This window comes from Acinonyx jubatus, chromosome B2, assembly GCF_027475565.1.
Source record: "Acinonyx jubatus isolate Ajub_Pintada_27869175 chromosome B2, VMU_Ajub_asm_v1.0, whole genome shotgun sequence".
Classification (NCBI taxonomy): domain Eukaryota; kingdom Metazoa; phylum Chordata; class Mammalia; order Carnivora; family Felidae; genus Acinonyx; species Acinonyx jubatus.
This window is the reverse complement of record NC_069385.1, coordinates 95,993,786-96,012,461: the sequence shown is the minus strand read 5'-3', so window position 1 is coordinate 96,012,461 and position 18,676 is coordinate 95,993,786. Positions and strand designations below refer to the sequence as shown.

At 37.4% G+C, this 18,676-nt stretch overlaps 1 protein-coding gene across 3 annotated transcripts in view; it reads left to right on the top strand.

The window, feature by feature from the left end:
• The window catches only part of RAB23 (RAB23, member RAS oncogene family), a 38,428-nt gene extending 30,590 nt beyond the window's left edge, over window positions 1-7,838 (top strand). For 2 of the 3 annotated variants that reach the window (XM_053222627.1, XM_053222628.1), the window contains 2 exons: window positions 830-922; window positions 3,691-7,838. In XM_053222627.1, the coding sequence (XP_053078602.1) occupies window positions 830-922; window positions 3,691-3,956 (359 nt within the window). In that variant the 3' untranslated portion in view covers window positions 3,957-7,838. Of the gene's footprint in view, window positions 1-829; window positions 923-3,400 lie in introns of all 3 variants that reach the window. The other variant, XM_027057514.2, reaches the window with a different exon arrangement.
• The last annotated feature ends 10,838 nt before the right edge of the window (window positions 7,839-18,676 follow it).

The window sequence follows — 18,676 nt, the reverse complement described above, 5'->3', positions numbered from 1 at the left end:
GCAATTTGATTGTTGCATCGTTGATTATTGTTTTTTTCATCGAAAGAAAGGGGACATCTTTTCAAGACTGAGTTAGTGTAGTGCTGCTGAAGCTGATCCCTATTCAAGTCCCAAAACTAATGACTACAAGTATTTCATTTCTTTACCAATAAAATGCCATATATATATTAGTATTACCATTTTCTTAGGTATTGTTCAAATAATTTTTAAAAGTTGAAATTTTTGAACTAGATTGTATACTTTTTTTAATGTTTATTTATTTATTTTGAGAGAGAGATAGCATACCTGCAAGCAGGGGAGGGGCAAAGAGAGAGGAGAGAGAGAATCCCAACATGAGGCTTCATTCATCTCATGACCATGAAATCATGAACTGAGCTGAAATCAAGAGTTGGACGCTTGGGGCACCCGGGTGGCTGAGTAGGTTAAGCGTCTGATCCTTGATTTCGACTTGGGTCATGATCTTGCAGTTGGTGAGTTTGGGCCCTGCATTGGGCTCTGTGCTGACAGCATGGAGCCTGTTTGGGATTCTCTCTCTCTCCCTCTCTCAATGCCCCTCCCTCACTCGTTTTCTCTCCCCCTTTCTCTCTCAAAATAAGTAAAGCAAGAGTCGGTCGCTTAACCAACTGAGCCACCTGTGCCCCCCCCCCCCAGATTGTATACTTTAATGTAATTTTAAATGTGTTTAGTAAGGATTAATAAAAGAATATAAATATTTCAAAAATAAAATAAATGTAGTATAAAGTATTATAGTGAGTGATATAAAATAATAGATTTTACATGCAGAAATTATATTGACCTGGTAAGATTATTGTTTTTGTTTTTATTTTAGTATTTAAATATTTGGCTGAAAAATATCTTCAGAAACTCAAACAGCAAATAGCTGAGGATCCAGAATTAATGCATTCAAGTAGTAACAAAATTGGTAAGTACTCAGAAAGTTTTAGTCCCATGTTTACCTGGTAAATTTATTTTCATTCGTTATTATCATATTTACTATTTTTTTAATTAAAAAAAATTTTTTTAGTGTTTATTTTTGAGAGAGAGAGACAAAGTATGAGTGGGGGAGGGGCAGAGAGAGGGGGAGACAGAATCCAAAGCAAGCTCCAGGGTCTCTGAGCTGTCAGCACAGAGCTGGATACTGGGTTTGAACTCATGAGCTGAGAGATCATGACATGAGCACAGCCCCAGTCAGACTCCTAACTGATTGAGCCACCCAGGTGCCCCATATTTACTATTTTTTAATACAATATATTCCTTTCTTAAAAAAAAATGTGATTAGGAAGTATTAGATAAGCAATTAAAAAAATTTTTTTTTAATGTTTATTTTTGAGAGAGAGAGAGAGATACAGACTGCAAGTGGGGGAGGGGCAGAGAGAGAAGGAGACAGAATCTGAAGCAGGCTCCAGGCTCCAAGCTGTCAGCACAGAGCCCAATGCAGGGCTCGAACTCACAAACTGCCAGATCATGACCTGAGCCGAAGTCAGACACTTAACCAACTGAGCCACTCAGGTGCACCCCTCAGGTGCACTTTTTAAACTTAGTATCAGGTCTCATATTAAAAGGTATATTGAGTTAAAAGATTTTTTTTTAACTATTGAATTTTCTAAATTCATTTTATATTTTAGGAGAACAGAGATAAAGACTTTTTAAAATGGTCTGTTCTATAAATAAAGAAACTCTTAACACATGTTCTGTACTTGTACTGTCTCCATACACTTTACTGATTTTATTTTTAATGCTAAATGCCTGCAAAGTTTAGCATTTCCTGAAGAACAAGTGTATTGTCTGCTCTGTAACAATAACTGACTAACCATGTCTTCTTGCTTGTTGCTTTGGCTTCCAAGAAGTTGAGAACCAAATTTTCTGTTTCTAAGGCCTTTTTTTTTTTTAATGTTTATTTAATTTGAGAGAGAGAGTGAGAGAGTGCACATGCATGTGAGTGTGAGCAGGGGAGGGGCTCTCAGCACAGAGCCCAACTTGGGGCTTGATCTCAAAAACTGCGAGACCATGACCTGAGCCCAAATCAAGAGTTGGATGCTTAACTGAATGAGTCACCCAGGCGCCCCTGTTTTGTTTTGTTTCCTTTAAATTTTTTTTTAATGTTTATTTATTCTTGAGACAGAGAGCGTGAACAGGGAAGGGGCAGAGAGAGAGGGAGACACAGAATCTGAAATAGGTTCCAGGCTCTGAGCTGTCAGCACAGAGCCTGACGTGGGGCTTGAACCCACGAACTGTGAGATCATGACCTGAGCCGAAGTCGGACGCTTAACTGACTGAGCCACCCAGGCGCCCTGTTTTGTTTTGTTATAAATGTTTTATTTATTTTTGAGAGAGAGATCACAAGTTGTAGAGGGACAGAGAGCGCAGGGGACAGAAGATCTGAAGTAGGCTATGCACTGAGAGCAGCAAGCCTGATGAGGGGCTCGAACTCATGAACTGCAAGATCATGACCTGACCTGAAGTCGGATGCTCTGCTGACTGAGCCATCTAGGTGCCCCAGGCGCCTTTGTTTCTTAAGTTTCTGTGTAGTCTCTTAAGGACTTCATATCTGTATTCTATCCAACTCCCCCCGCCCCCCACTAAGTAGTTTAGAAATTGGAGATTACATTTTAAGACCAGCACAGTTCAAAATGGAAACTCTAATAAACATTTTCTTTTATTTCATCCTTTTATCTACTCATCACTTTAATTATCTATAGACCATTTTGTTGTTGTTTTAGCCAAATAGGAAAATTTTACATTACTACCTGCTTTTATATATGCGGTGTTTTTATTAACATAAAATCTCACAAATACTGTCGTCACCTACAGATCTGGTATTCTTGAGGAAATTATACAATGTAAAAGATAATAAGTGAATTTATTAAAATTATCATATTTACTGGTCCCAAATTTCAGAAATGGATTCTTAGTGAAAAGATGCAGAGCAGTGTATATAGTTCATCACTATTTTGGTAGTCAAGGAAGGAAAGAAGAATATATATGTGCATTTTTGCTTACATATGCATAAAATATTTTTGGAAGGATACATAGGAAAAGTGATAAAACATGCATGCATTAGGGAAGGTAATCTGGTGATGTGAAGGGGAGACTTCATTGTAATCCTTTTTTTGTATCCTTTGAACTTTGAATGATGTATATTGGCTATTAAAAATAAATTGGATGGCTTAGTTAGTAGAGCAGGTGACTCTTGATCTCAGGATTGTGAGTTCAGGCCCCATGTTTACTTAAAAAAAGATCGTAGAGTTTAAAAAAATAATAAATGAAATGAAAACAAAAGCTTAAAATTATAAATACTGAACATATTATGGACTTACTAAGAAACTGGATGCACAGTTTACATTTGGTAACCCTGAGCTGCATCAGTGCCATTCTCTGTGCTTTCTCTCAATTTATACAGGTGTCTTTAATACATCTGGTGGAAGTCACTCAGGTCAAAATTCAAGTACCCTTAATGGTGGAGATGTCATCAATCTTAGACCCAACAAACAGAGGACCAAGAAAAACAGAAATCCTTTTAGCAGCTGTAGCATACCCTAAAATGTTTTAGGGAGGAAAAAAGTTGAATTGTATTGTGCAATTCCGTAAGAAACACATCCAGCTGTCGTGGTATGTTACAAGTTTTTTTTTTAGCAGACTTTGCACCTAATGGCTCTCTGAAAGTTGACAGACTTAAATACTGTTCTGCAGTGCTTTTCAGATGGAGTGACATCTTTGGTGGAAAAATTCCTGCCTTGTGGACTCGTTTTAATTTTTTTGCATCAGACGAAGCTTCTCCTGTTTTTGAAGGAATGGTCCATAAGAAGTGTCAAAAAACAGGTTTTGCTGAATTTGAAACGCTGGAAAACATAACTGAAATGCCTAAATATGTTGGTACAGATTTTAATATTATGGGTCAAGGAAAGATAGCAAGCGTTCTTTTTCTGAAGTTGGTCATACAGCTTTTTGGAAAGTAGTACTGAATCTGAATACTTACAAAAAAATAATATTGAAAGGTAAGCTCTAAATCTTGCCAGACTGCATTGGTGTGTATTTTGGCAATGTTACTTGTGCAATATCTGTATAATTTAGAATGTGGAGGTATGCATGCAGATATCTGGTACTGAAATATACTGACGGTATGTTCAGTATTTAAGGAAACATAGAATCTAATTCATTCATAAAATCATTTACACATTGTGTGTATGTTAAAAGTTTTTATTTTCAAATAAGAAATTCCAGACATATATTTTGCAAAATGAGCTCAGATTTTAAAAGTGCTTTGTGCCAAATATATCGTACCTAATTTTTACAGTGCTTTACTATCAGAATTTATATTGTTTATAATGTCTTTTAAAAGCAGCTTCCCTCTCTGACAGAGTAGATACAAGTCGAGTATAAATGTTTTAATGCTAGAATATCTCCCAGGTGAGACCTGTTGCAAAATCTCTCTCCTACGTCCATCCATAAGTGCGGTGAGCTTGTGCTGGCCAGGTCACAGCACACCTGCAGTTATCCCTTAGGTCCTGTGAAGTGCGGTGGTACTTCCAATACCTTTCGCTGCTGACTGAAACGCAATTTTGAACTTTTAAGATTGTGCTAATAATGTTTTTAAATGCAGAAGAAATGATCTTTGGTCTTAATCTGCATTATGGATTTTATAATGCCCTGCAACTCTAAAGCACCTTTTCGTTTACACGTTTTGTATGGTATTTTAAGATTATCACTTAAAAATTTCTATAAACTTCAGTTTGTATAGCACTTTCTCAAGAGCTCTGTTAACACCAAATACAAAATAATTTCTTTTAAGAAACGATTTTCATACGTAATCATGTGACAGCATAAATTTTGTGACTTGGGACAGGAGCTTTCCAACTAAGATAACTGCATGAACTCTGTTAAAAAGTGATTATCATTCATCAGTGACTTTGTTTTTAACCCTTGCTATCTACCTGGTTTTTACAGGATTTCAAGATATGTAAAAATAACTTTTTTTGGAAAATGTGTCAAAGTCGTTTTTCATTATTTGTACTATATGCATAATGTTATATGTATTTCTATTGTATGTTTTCTCTCTCTCTCTCTCTCTCTCTCTCTCTCTCTGTCTCTGTCTCTCTGTCTCTCTCTCTGTCTCAAAGTTTTCCATCCGCACCATCCTCCTCCCTCTGTCCAGATCACTATTAAGAAGATAATAGGAATTTCTGGGGCAAGTCCTTAGTAAGTGGTCAAGAGTGAATGTTTGCCTTTTCATAATACTGAAACAATCTGGCATTATCTATTTTAAAGTAATATAACAAGTTAATTTTTATGTCACCAGTTGTCTCCACACCGATTGCTGGCAGTGGGATAGGTGTTGGGGGAAACAAACTCAGTGCCTAACAATGGGTACCCTGTTAATGATTCATCTTTCCTTTTTTTCTCTCTTAAAATACAGTCTCTTTATTTTGCACAAAATATATTTTGTGGCGAATTGTTTTGTGGCCTTTAGTAGCCAAAGAAAATCATGTATGTAATATGTTCACATGTGTTCTATTTCAGATTAATTAAATGTGTGTGGGAAAGAGTTTGCTAGTTTTCTATATAATCTCTGATGATTGTTGGAGTTTCCTGATATTTGTAATATAATTTTACATACTTAGTTTTGTCCTTTTTTCTTTTCATAAGAACCGAAGAGGGATCTTTGTTACACATTTGAATTTTTATTTGCACTTGTGTATTTTAAACCTAACCATAGTTGGTCATTTTAAATAACTAAGTACGTCTGAAAATCAGTCACAAATGATATGTTAAATACTTCCTCAGTTTAATTCTAAAGCCTTCAAAGTTGACATTAATTTTTTTCTTGAGACACTTAATTCTCTTAAATAACCATTAATTTCTAACGAGCTATGGATGCTAAAGAAAAAACTGTAAGACTCCAGGATGTTGTTTGTGCATTTTTACATTATGGCTGGTTTTTAGTATACAGACACATAGCTGTGGGATAATTGCCATATTGCACAGTTCCTCAAGTTTCCTTTTCTCTTTCAGTCAGTCTACTGAATTAAATAGCATACAGAATAGCTCATGTGAGGCAATATACCATTGAACTTTGAACAACACCAGTTTGAGCTGTGTGGGTCCACTTACATGATTTTTACAATACTGTAAAATACAACACTGTATTTTTCTTCCTTATGGTTTTCTTAATAACCTTTTCTTTTCTCTGGCTTGCTTATTGTAAGAATACAATATACAATACATACAACATACAAAATATTTGTTAATAGTCTATTCGTAGGGCTTTCAGTCAATTGTAGGCTATTAACTTTTGGGGGAGTCATTATACTTGTATTTTCCACTGTGCAGGGGTCAGTGCCCCAGTCCCTGTGTTGTTCAAAGATCAACTGTATTTCTGTTGTTCTTAGTGCCATAAGATGATATTAGCTGCCATTAATTTAGTACTTACTATCAGGTAGGAACTATACAAAGTACCTTGCAAACAGTAATTTAATCTTTGCAACTCTATGGAGGTATTATTTTTCCCTCCCTGTTTTTGAGAAAAAGGAGAACGAAGATGTGAGAGAAGTTTGTCAGTCACATACTAGTTAGCAGCAAAGCCATTTTCTATCCCATTTTATAACTATTAATTTTCATACAGTCCAGACATAAGAAGATGTGCTATCTTCTCATTATACTTTACTATCTAATATATATATGTATATATGTGGATTTGATACTGCTTTATATATGCAGTTATATTTTATGGAGGAATTACTGCTAAGAACATTTTCAGATTATAAATGTTCTAACATACTGATTTCTTATTTGATGCATTTATTTTAAAACGAAAACTAAAATAATAAAGAATAACTTTATTTTTCAATCAGAAGTCTAATTTCTCATCTGAAATTACGGGGAGGGAAGTATCTTAAAAGACTGATTTAATCATATTTTAGTGTATATTTATTTGATAGTTTTGTCTAAAAAAATTAAAGAATTAAAACATGACGAAAAGCTTTTGAATTGGGATTATGTACTTAGTAAGCAAAAAGAAATAAGTTAACCATTTTCAAGTACATTATAAAAGGTTTATATAAAGGGAATTCTGACCAGCCATTTTTAATTAAAGTAGAAGATCATAGGTGAAGGATTAAGCTTGGTTATATTGATTATTAAATGCTGAAATCATTTAATGAAGTTAAGTAATCTTCATAAATGAAAATATTAAATAAAAAAAATAGAGGCACCTGCCTGACTCAGTCAGTAGAGCAGAGTCAGTGACTCTTGATCTTGGGGTTATAAATTTGAACCCCACATTGTGTAGAGATTACTTAAAAATAAAATCTTTAAAAAATATATTTTATCCATGCTGAATGCCAATTTGGATGCAGGAGTTGTCATAAAAAGATTTTTATTTTCCCAATTGCTTATATCTCTTAGAATTCAGTTTTTCATATATTAAGTGACAGATTCACTTCAACATATTTCTATTATTTTTAATTGTTTAAGAGAAATCAAAGGCTAGATTTGCTTTCTCCTTGGTTGTTGTATTGTAGCATGTGTGATTCTTTTATATCTCTTATATTCTATCTTTGTGCTGTCATTAAATGTGTACATATTTCATCTCTTCTAATTCAAATGTTATTCAAATTTTTCTATTTTTAAAACTGTAATGGGGATAGTTTGCTCTCCTATTAGAGTATAAGAAAAAACACCATGTCATACCAATCTTGAAATTTCCTCATATGGCTTTACACAGATTTATAAGTTACAATAATCAGCAGATTATAAACAAACACCTAAGATTTAAATGTGTGATACTTATTGCTGAGAGAAATTAAAGGAGATTTAAATAAATGGATATATTATATACACGATTGGAATACTCAATATTGTTTTGTTGTCAGCTCTTTCTAAATTGATCTGTAGATTCAGTGCAGTCAAAATCCCAGTAGGCTTTTCACTAAAAATTTCAAGCTTATGTAAAAGCTATGTGATGAACCTACAATAGCTAAAACAGTTTTGGAAAAGAACAGAGTTGAGGGACTGAGTCTCTATGATTTTTAAGACCTTGGGTATGGATGGGTACTGTAAACAAGACACATAGATCATTGAAATACAAATACAGTCCAGAAATACACCCACACAAATATGATCAATTGATTTTTTTTTTTATGTTTGGTTATTCTTGAGCGCGCGCGCGTGAGCATGAGTGGGGGAGGGGCAGAGAGCGAGGGAGAGAGAATCTGAAGCAGGCTCTGCGTTTGTCAGTGCAGAGCCTGACACAGGGCTCGAACCTACAAACCGTGAGATCATGACCTGAGTTGAAGTCAGATGCTCAACCAACTGAGCCACCCAGGTGCCCCTATCAAGTGATTTTTTAAAAATACTCCACAATAATTCCATGGGGAAAGGGAAAATGTGCTGGAATAACGATATTTTGAATCTCAGGCCTTATCTCATACTACCCTTGAAAAGTAATTTGTAGTGTGCTATTAACCTAAATGTAAATGAAAGCAAAAACTAAGGCTTTTAAAAGAGAACAGGAAATATCATGACCTTGGGGTAAGCAAGTATTTCTTCGAACCCAGAAAACACTATAAAAGAAAATTGATAAGTTGTACATAATAAAAATTTTAAGTTTCTCCTCATCAAGGGGCACCTGGGTGGCTCAGTGGGTTGAGTGTCTGACTTTGGTTTCTACTCAGGTCATGATCTCAGGGTTCTCAGGATCTAGCCCCATGTTGGGCTCCATGCTGACAGCCTGGAGCCTACTTGGGATTCTCTCTATTTCTGTCTCTCTCAAAATAAGTAAACTTTAAAAACAAAACAAAAAAATTCTCATCAAAAGACTTGGTTAAGAAAATGAATAGACAAGTATATTCGTAATGATCATGTCATTAGGGATTTATATCCATAATATATTTTTGGGAAGCCTGGGTGGCTCAGTTGGTTAAGTGCCCGACTTCGGCTCAGGTCATGATCTCACGGTTCATGGGTTTGAGCCCCGTGTCAGGCTCTGTGCTGACAGCTCAGAGCCTGGAGCCTGCTTTGGATTCTGTGTCTCCCTCTCTCTCTGCCCCTCCCCTGCCCTCTCTCTCCCTCTCAAAAATAAATATTTAAAAAAATAATAAGCATAATATATTTTTTAAAAATCTTACAATTCATTTATAAAAGTAAAAATGAGCAAAATACTTTAACAGACACATTACAAGGAAAAGTATATGAATGGGCATTAAGTACATGGAAAAACGCTCAACATCATTAGTCATCGGATAAATGCAAGTTAATACAACAATACGATTATATCAGACACCTCTAAAATAGCTGAAATTAATGACTGACAAAATATTTGCATAGATGTGGAGAAACTGGAATTCTGGCTCAACCACTTCAGAAGCCTTGGCAGTTTCTACTAAAATTAAAGATATGTCATCTGTATGACCCAGAAATTTCATTTCTAGGTATTTACCCAAGAGAAATAAAATTTTAGGTATATGAAAATGAATGTTCATAGCAGTTTTAAAATAGCCCCAAACTGGAAACAACCTAAATATCCACCAACACATGAAGTTGTACAAATTGTAGTATATTAATTAAATGAAATGCTACTCATAATTAAAGAGAACAAATTATTAATATACAAAACAACATGAATCTCAAAAACTATGCCGAATGAAGTCTGAAACAAGAGTATGCATATAATTTCATTTATATGAAGTTCTAGAGTAGGCAAATTTAAGATTAAAAAAATAACAGTGGTTGCCTCTGGAAACATGCATTGACAAGAAAAAGGCACAGAATATTTTTGGGTGAGGGAGATATCTTGGTATGGGTATGTGTTACACAGCTATGCACATGCGTATGTATGTATGCATACACAGCTATATGCGTGTATCAAAACACATTGAATTCTACACTATGACCTGTATATTTCACTAAGTTACACCTCAATAAAAAATTAGAAAAATAATGTGCTTCTTTTCTGGGAAATACTACCTTCATGATGAGTTATATTTAGATTAATAATTATTTGGGACTACTTCTAAGAAAGGTGGTGGCTTAAGCACTAGCCATTTGGATATCCTTTATGGAAACTGACCAAATGACCAATGGAATATAAAATAGAGGAACAACCTGAGTAGTAGATAGTCTCCAAAGATGTCCCCCAAATAATTCTGCCCCTTCTTGTACATACATGCAGCTACTTCCATCAGGAGGGAGAATTTATGTCTCCTCTTGAATCTGATGTGGGCTTGTAACTGCATTACCTAGTTGAATGCAGACAAGAAACATTCTGGGATCTCTGAAACCAGGCATTAATAAGCCTGCTTCCTTCCTCTGAAACCCAGTAGCCATGCTATGAGAAAATTTGAGTCAAGGGGAAAAGGATAAAGGGCTTCACCTAGTAGTACTAGCTGAGCTCACATATGATTGCCAGCACCAACCTGGAGCCATCTTGGAAATGGATCCCCTAGCCTGAGTCAAACCAACCTTACTAGTGCCATACAGAGCAGAGATGAGTGCCCGTTTGAGCCCTGCCCAAATTACAAAATCACAAGCAAAGAAATTGATTATTGCTTTAAGTTACTAAATTTTGGAGTTGTGTGTTACATAACAATTGGTAATGAAAACAACTTGCATTAATATGAAGATATGGAAAATACCAACTACATGGCACAAATTTCAAGGAGTTTTTCCCAAGTGGTATATATGGAACCAGATCAAAGTAGGACATGTAGGGCTTGCTCATAATTCCTTTCCTGAGGAAGGAGTGCTGGGCTTCAGAGAGTATGTAGAGGAAATTCTGATGAAATGCTTAACACAAACCTTTTAGGATTCTGGTTGGGGTTGTATACATATTATAGATTAATTTGGGTGAATTGTCATCTTCGTCGTGTTGAGTCTTCAGGAACATCATATTTATTTACTCATTTTACAACATTTATTTACTCAAGTCTATGTGTATGTGTGTATTTGCCAGTAAACTTTGAAATTTGTTAACTTTTCTGGTTGTTCATCCTAACAAAGTATCTATATTGGTCCAGTATTAGGATTTCAAATAAATTGTGTTGGAGATTATCTGGGTCCTTGGGCAAATCTTTTGATTTCAAGAAGGGGTAAAAGTTGGGGTGCCTGGGTGGCTCAGTTGGTTGGGTGTCCGACTTCGGCTCAGGACATGATCTCATGGTTCATGGGTTTGAGCCCCACGTCGGGCTCTGTGCTGACAGCTCAGAGCCTGGAGCCTGCTTCAGATTCTGTGTACCCCTCCCCCACTTGTTCTCTCTCTCTCTCTCTCTCTCTCTCTCTCTCTCTCTCTCTCAAAAATAAATTTTTAAAAAAATTTTAAAAGAAGGGGTAAAAGTTTGTATTTTCTTCAGTGATTTTGCAAGATTTACAGTATAAACAGCTTGTTTGAAGTAGGAAGAAGCTATCTCAAACAATTTCTCTAAAAATTTTTTTTCACTGATGTGCTAATCCGTTGCCTGTCAAGGTTTGTTCCTTGGCACTGCCGCCCCTTCCCACACTCACCCTGGCAACAGGCACTGATCCTCGTTTTAGAGGTTCACAGGCTCTTCTGTGCTCCACTTCACAAGGGCAGGCTTAAGGAGCTGTGGTTCTGGCAGGGCCTCCTGCTGACAGCCTGAAGCTCTACTGCCCTCTCTCTAGTATGGGGGTGTGGGTTCAGTCATGGACATCATCACTAATTACGCAAGCAGGCTTTTCCTTTTTCATTTATTGACTTGCAGGTTGCTCATTTCCTCCTCGCCCCCACATCCACCCCCTTTGGTTTTGTTTGCACTTTGTGCTCTGGCCTATACCATCTCTTTTTCCATCCCTGAAACAGAATTGTTCCTGTATTTATATTATACTGGCCATTTTTGAAAACATCCCTAAAATGGGAAGTTTCAGAATTATCTTTCTTTTTTTTCTTATATTTTTTCAAAAAATTTTTAAGTTTTATTTATTTATTTTGAGAGCGAGACAGCATGAATGAGGGAGGGGTAGAGAGAGAGAGGGAGAGAGAGAATCCCAAGCAGGCTCCACGCTACCCACATAGAGTCTGATGTGGGGCTCAAATTTACAACTCAAATTAGGAGATCATGACCTGAGCCGAAATCAAGAGTTGGACGCTTAACGGACTGAGCCACCCAGCTGCTCCCCAGAATACCTTTCTTAAGCAGATAGCTGATTATAACCAAAGTTTAATGGTTCTCTCTAAAATCCAAATATCTTAGCATTCAGGACTCCCCCAAGTTTTACTCCAGCTCACCTTCTTACTTTGCTTTTATGTATCTGATATTTTGACCATTACTGCTTTTAGAACATACCCTGAGTTTGCCATCTTGTGTCTTTTATTTTATTTCCTGACCCCAAATGTCCACTCATTTATCACATAGTTGTGGACTGCTTCATATACCAAACGCTTTAAGTAGTAATTTTTTTTAAACCAATCATGCTTAAATTTTGGAAGAAAATGTTTTCTTTGATCAAAACTATATTTTGTGTGTCTAAATGTTTAAAAATATCGAAGTTTAAACTGTGACAATATACAGAGCCTATCTATTGACACGTGAGTTGTGTTAATGCCAGTGGTTCACATGTAAGGAAGTGAGTTAAACTGTCATCCTGAACCAGATCATGATGCAGTAGGATGTGAAGCCATGAGCAGTGTCAGCTAATGGTAAATTAAGAGGGGAATTACGCTGAAGGAGTCTGTAGGTTTGTGGTGAAGAATAATTCCATAAATAATAACAGAACAGACAGCATGGCAAAAGATATGCTGGATTCTATCTTTAATTATAGATGCCAGGTGCTATGACTGATTATGTCCCCTCCCCCCAACCCTCAAATTCATATGTTGAAATCCTCATCTCAAGTGTGATGGTATCAGGAGGTAAGGCCTTTGAGAGCAGGGCCTTCATGAATGAGATTAGTGCTCTTATAAATGGGACCCCAAGGGGCTCATTTGCCCTTTCTGCCATGTGAAGACACTACAAAAGATGTCTACCCATGAACCAGGAAGTAGGTTCTTACTGGACACCAAATCTGCTGGTGCCTTGGTTTTGAACTTCCCAGCCTCCAGAACTGTAAGAATTAAATTTCTGTTGTTTATAAGCCATTCATTCTATGGATGCTGTATATATATATATATATATATATATATATATATATATATACACACACACACACACACACACACATATATACGTGTGTGTGTGTGTGTGTATGTATGTATATATTAATGTTTATTTTTGAGAGAGAGAGCAGGGAGGAACAGAGAGAAGGGGACAGAGGATCTGAACCAGGCTCTGTGCTGACAGCAGTGAACCCAATGTGGGGCTTGAACTCATGAATCGTGAGATCATGACCTGAGCCAAAGTCAGACACTCAACCAGCTGAGCCACCCAGCTGCCCCTGGATGCTATGGTTTTTTCTTTTTCTTTAAAAAAAAATTTTTTTTTTTATGTTTATTTATTTTTGAGAGACAGAGAGAGAGCACAAGTAGGGGAGGGGCAGAGAGAGAATGAGACACAGAATCCGAAGCAGGCTCCAGGCTCTGAGCTGTCAGTACACAGCCTGATGCGGGGCTTGAACTCACACACTGTGAGATCATGACCTTAGCCGAAGTTGGATGCCCAACCAACTGAGCCACCCAGGCTCCCCTATGGTGTTTTCTTAAAGCAGCCCAAAGGAACTAAGACAGAAAATGGGTACTGAGAAGTGGGGTGCTGCTATAATAAATACCTAAAAATGTGGAAGTAGCTTTGGAACTAAGTAATGGGCAGAGACTGGTAAAGTTTTGAGGTACATGCTAGAAAAACCCCATATGCCCGTGAATGGACTATTAAGTGTGATTCTTGTGAGAGCTCAGAAAGAAAAGAGGAGAGCTGTGGAGGAAACTTCAGTCCTATTAGAGAATACTGAAGTAATTCGGAGCAGGATGTTGGAAGGAACATGAATGGTGAAGACCATTCTGGTGAGGTCTCAGACAGAAATGAAGAGCCTGTTAGGGAAACTGGAGGAAAGGCAATCTGTTATAAAGTGGCAAAGAACTTGGCTGAATTGTGTTCATGTTTTAGTGTTTTGTTCTACCTTCCACATTCCCAGTTGGTCTTGCTTCTACTTGCTACTTCTCATGCATCCTACACATTGCTGCCAGAATGATCTTAAGCGAAATTAATTTGTAAAATCTTTGGGGCACCTGGGTGGCTCAGCTGGTTAAGTGTCTAATTCTTGACTCAGCTCAGGTCTTCATCTCAGGGTTGTGAGGTCAGGCCCCGTGTTGGGCTCTGTACTGGGAATGAAGCCTACTTAAAAAAAAATAATTAATAATAATAATAATAAATTGTAAGATATTCTGCTTCAGAGCCTTGAATCACATTCATTGCCATATTGTCAAATTCTTTAGTAGGACCTTGCTCTTATATTGCTCTCTAGTCTTCACTCTAATCTGCTATAGTGAATACACTGTAGTTCACAGATTGCATCTGTTATTTAAAATTTCTGTGATGTTGATCAGTCTGTTTCTTCTCCTAGAATTTTCCTCTTCTCCTTCCTTACCTTCCTAACTCCTGAATGTTCTTTAAGAATTCATGTCAGTACCTTCATCCCTCAGGAAGTCCTCCCTTATCATCGTGTGCTAAATTAAGTGTCTTCACTTAATTCTACTTCTTCTGGAATTCCCCTCTATGATTTCCCTCTATGATTATATTTATACCATACTACTTCTTAATCTGCTATTTAAATTTTGGTCTGCTTCAGAGGACCTACAATGTATCAGGCACCATACTAAATCTAAGAGGTAAAGTAATGATCAACAAAGACACAGTTCTTGCTCTTAGGGAGTTCAGAGACTAAAAAGAAGTCAGAAATTAAGCAAGGAATTGTAAATGCTCCAAAAGAAATATAAATTCTATGGTAAGTATAACAGAGAGACCTCAGGGATCAGGAATCTTTAGGCTGAGACATTTCTATCCCTCCATTAGACCATGAGCAACTTGAGATCGGTGAGAAATTATGTTGGTCTTAATGGGCACTTGATAGCTGTTCATGAGTGAATACCTATGTTCCATGATGGAAAGCTCTTTATTTCATGAGGCAGCAGATTAAATTTTTAGACTCCTCTAATATTTTTTCTTTAAAAAGTTTTAAAGTTTATTTATTTATTCATTTTAAAATTTACATTCAATTTAGTTAACATATAGTGTAATAATGATTTCAGGAATAGAATTTAGTGATTCATCACTTACATATAACACCCAGTGCTCATCTCCATTAAGTGTCCTCCTTAATGCCCTTTGCCCATTTAGTCCACCCCCCCATCCAAAACCCCTCCAGTAACCCTCAGTTTGTTCTTTGTTTAAGAGTCTCTTCTAGTTTATCCCTCTCCCTGTTTTTATATTATTTTTGCTCCCCTTCCTTTATGTTCATCTGTTTTGTATCATAAATTCCTCATATGAGTGAAGTCATATGATATTTGTCTTTCTCTGACTGACTTATTTCGCTTAGCATAGTACCTTCCAGTTCCATCCACGTAGTTGCAAATGACAAGATTTCATTCTTTTTGACCTGGACCACTTTCTTACAACATACACAAAAATAAACTCAAAATGGATCAAAGACCTAAATGTAAGACAGGAAGCCATCAAAATCCTAAAGGAGAAAACAGACAACAACCTCTTTGACCTAGGCAAGGGGAACTTCTTACTTGACATGTCTCCAGAAGCAAGGGCAACAAAAGCAAAAATGAACTATTGGGACCTCATCAAGATAAAAATCTTCTGCACCACAAGGGAAACAATCAGCAAAACTGAAAGGCAACAGACAGAATGGGAGAAGATATTTGCAAATGAAGTATCAGATAAGGGGTTAGTATCCAAAATCTATAAAGAATTTATCAAACTCAACACCCCCCAAAAAATCCAGTGAAGGAATGGGCAAAAGACATGAGTAGACCCTTTTCCAAAGAAGACATCCAAATGGCTAACAGACATATGAAAAAATGCTCCACGTCACTCATCATCAGGGAAATACAAATCAAAACCACAATGAAATACCACCTTGCACTGTCAGAATGGCTAAAATGAACAACTGAGGCAACAACAGATGTTGGTGAAGATGCAGAGAAAGGGGAACCCTTTTGCACTATTGGTAAGAATACAAACTGGTGCAGCTGCTCTGGAAAACAATATGGAGCTTCCTCAAAAAATTAAAAATAGAACTACCCTACGACTCAGCAATTGAATTACTAGGTATTTATTCAAAGGATATAGGAGTGCTGTTTCGAAAGGGCACATGCACCCAAATGTTTATAGGAGCACTATCAACAATAGCCGAAGTATGGAAAGAGCCCAAATGTCCATTGACTGATCAATGAATAAAGATGTAGTACATGTATATAATTAAGTTTATTTCTTTTGAGAGAGAGAGAGAGAGAGAGAGAGAGAGAGAGAGAACAAGCTGGGGAGGGTCAGAGAGAGAAGGAGAGACAGAATCCCAAGCAGGTTCATCAGTGCAGAACCTGTTGTGGGACTCAAACTCAGAACTATAAGATCATGACTTGAGCTGAGATCAAGAGTCAGATGCTTAACCAACTCTCTCTCTCAAAGTTCTACTTATTGTTCTTAGTTATGGATTCTGGAGGAGCTCAGGGTAAGTTTACTCTTTCTTCTATATAGTAGCCCTTCGAATATTTTAAAATGGTTATATGGCCTTATTTGGAGCAGGAGTAGGGTAGGGTGGAGTACAATGGTTAAATATTCCCTTCTTTCAAAGTAAGAGGAAAAAGTATTTGTACTTATTTGTCACCACCTGTTAAAGATGGTAGACTGAACACGAGCATTCATCTTTGCCACCTCTCCAAATCCCATTAAAATGACCTTAAAGATATTTAAAAAGCTATAAATATCTCATATTCAAAGACAACAAGGGAGAGCAACAGCATACAATTTTGAAAGCTGGAGAGTGGATGGATTGGGGAGAAGTCCTTACCTGTCATAATCATATTATATCCAGGAAAGCAGAACCATAAACAGCGGTGGAGGAGCCCCAGAAGTGAGCCATCTTGCACCACAGTCCTCCCAGAGGCTCAAATTGGCAGGACTAAGTGTGTTAAATACACCTTTTTATTCTGATGTTTTGACCTCTGATGGTGGGGAGACTGAACCTCCCAGGGCTTCTCTCCCCACCTCTCCTATGAGGTTCTTCCATTCTGGGCTAATATTCTGCTGCCCTAATCATCCTAGGCTGGGAGTCAACACCTAAGGACAACCCCTGTGTCCCAGAGCCTGCTGAGATTATTTAAACTAGCCAGTCCTTGGCCTGCTTACCCTGCCTCTCCCAGTCCTCTCAGGAAATTGCAGTAAAGCCTGTTTCTCCCTCACTCCCTGTTATTGAACCAACCCTGGGGCTTCCCCTGTGGCTCTTTGTGGGTTGGCATGCTTCCTTCCGGGAATGGTGAATAACAAAAGATTTTTTCAATGGCAAGTATCTCCTGACCTCAGTACTAATAAAACCTAAATGTTAAAAACCAGGAATCTCTGAAAAAGAAGGGTAAAATAAGATTGATTGATTTTTTAAAAAAATTTTTATGTTTATTTATTTTTGAGAGAGAGAGAATGAGAGACAGAGCACGAATAGGGGAGGGGCAGAGAGACAGGGAGACACAGAATCCGAAACAGGCTCCAGGTTCTAAGCTGTCAACACAGAGCCCAAGATGTGGCTTGAACTCACGAACCATGAGATCATGAGCTGAGCCAAAGTTGGACACTTAACCGACTGAGCCACCCAGGCGCCCCTGAAAGCTTTTATAAGAAGCAGTTAGATACTCCAGATCTCCTTTGCTCTCTCCCTGCTACTCACCTTGTCTACCACCATGTATAGCTGGTCAATTGCCCCTCTCTCACTATAGCAGATTTTGTTTGCTTTCTGAATAAAAGTGAACCAGAGGGAGTACCGGGCCCAGCTGAGAGGAGAGTACCACACTGAAGACAAGAGTGGTAAGTGCAAGTCCACATGTTGAAGGGAGAAACTCTAAATCCACTCAGCTCCAGGATCAGTAGCAAGCAGGCTTAGAGCCTCCACATAGAACACTGGATATTTGGGGCACCTGGGTGGCTCAAGTCAGTTAAGCATTTGACTCTTTTTTTTTTTAATATAATTTTTTGTCAAATTGTCTTCCATACAACACCCAGTGCTCATCCCAAGTGCCCTCCTCAATGCCTATCACCCACTTTCCCCTCTCCCCCACCCCCCATCAACCCTCAGTTTGTTCTCAGTATGTAAGAGTCTCTTATGGTTTGCCTCCTTCCCTCTCTGTAACTTTTTTCCCTTCCCCTCCCCCATGGTCTTCCGTTATGTTTCTGAAGATCCACTTATGAGTGACAACATATGGTATCTGTCTTTCTCTGACTGACTTATTTCACTTAGCATAATACCCTCCAGCTCCATCCACGTTGCTGCAAATGGCAGGATTTCCTTCTTTCTCATTGCCAAGTAGTATTCCACTGTATATATATACCAATTCTTCTTTATCCATTTATCAGTTGATGGAAATTTAGGCTCTTTCCATAATTTGGCTATTGTTGAGAGTGCTGCTATAAACATTGGGGTACATATGCCCCTATACACCAGCACTCCTGTATCCCTTGGATGAATCCCTAGCAGTGCTATTGCTGGGTCATAGGGTAGTTCTATTTTTAATTTTTTTGAG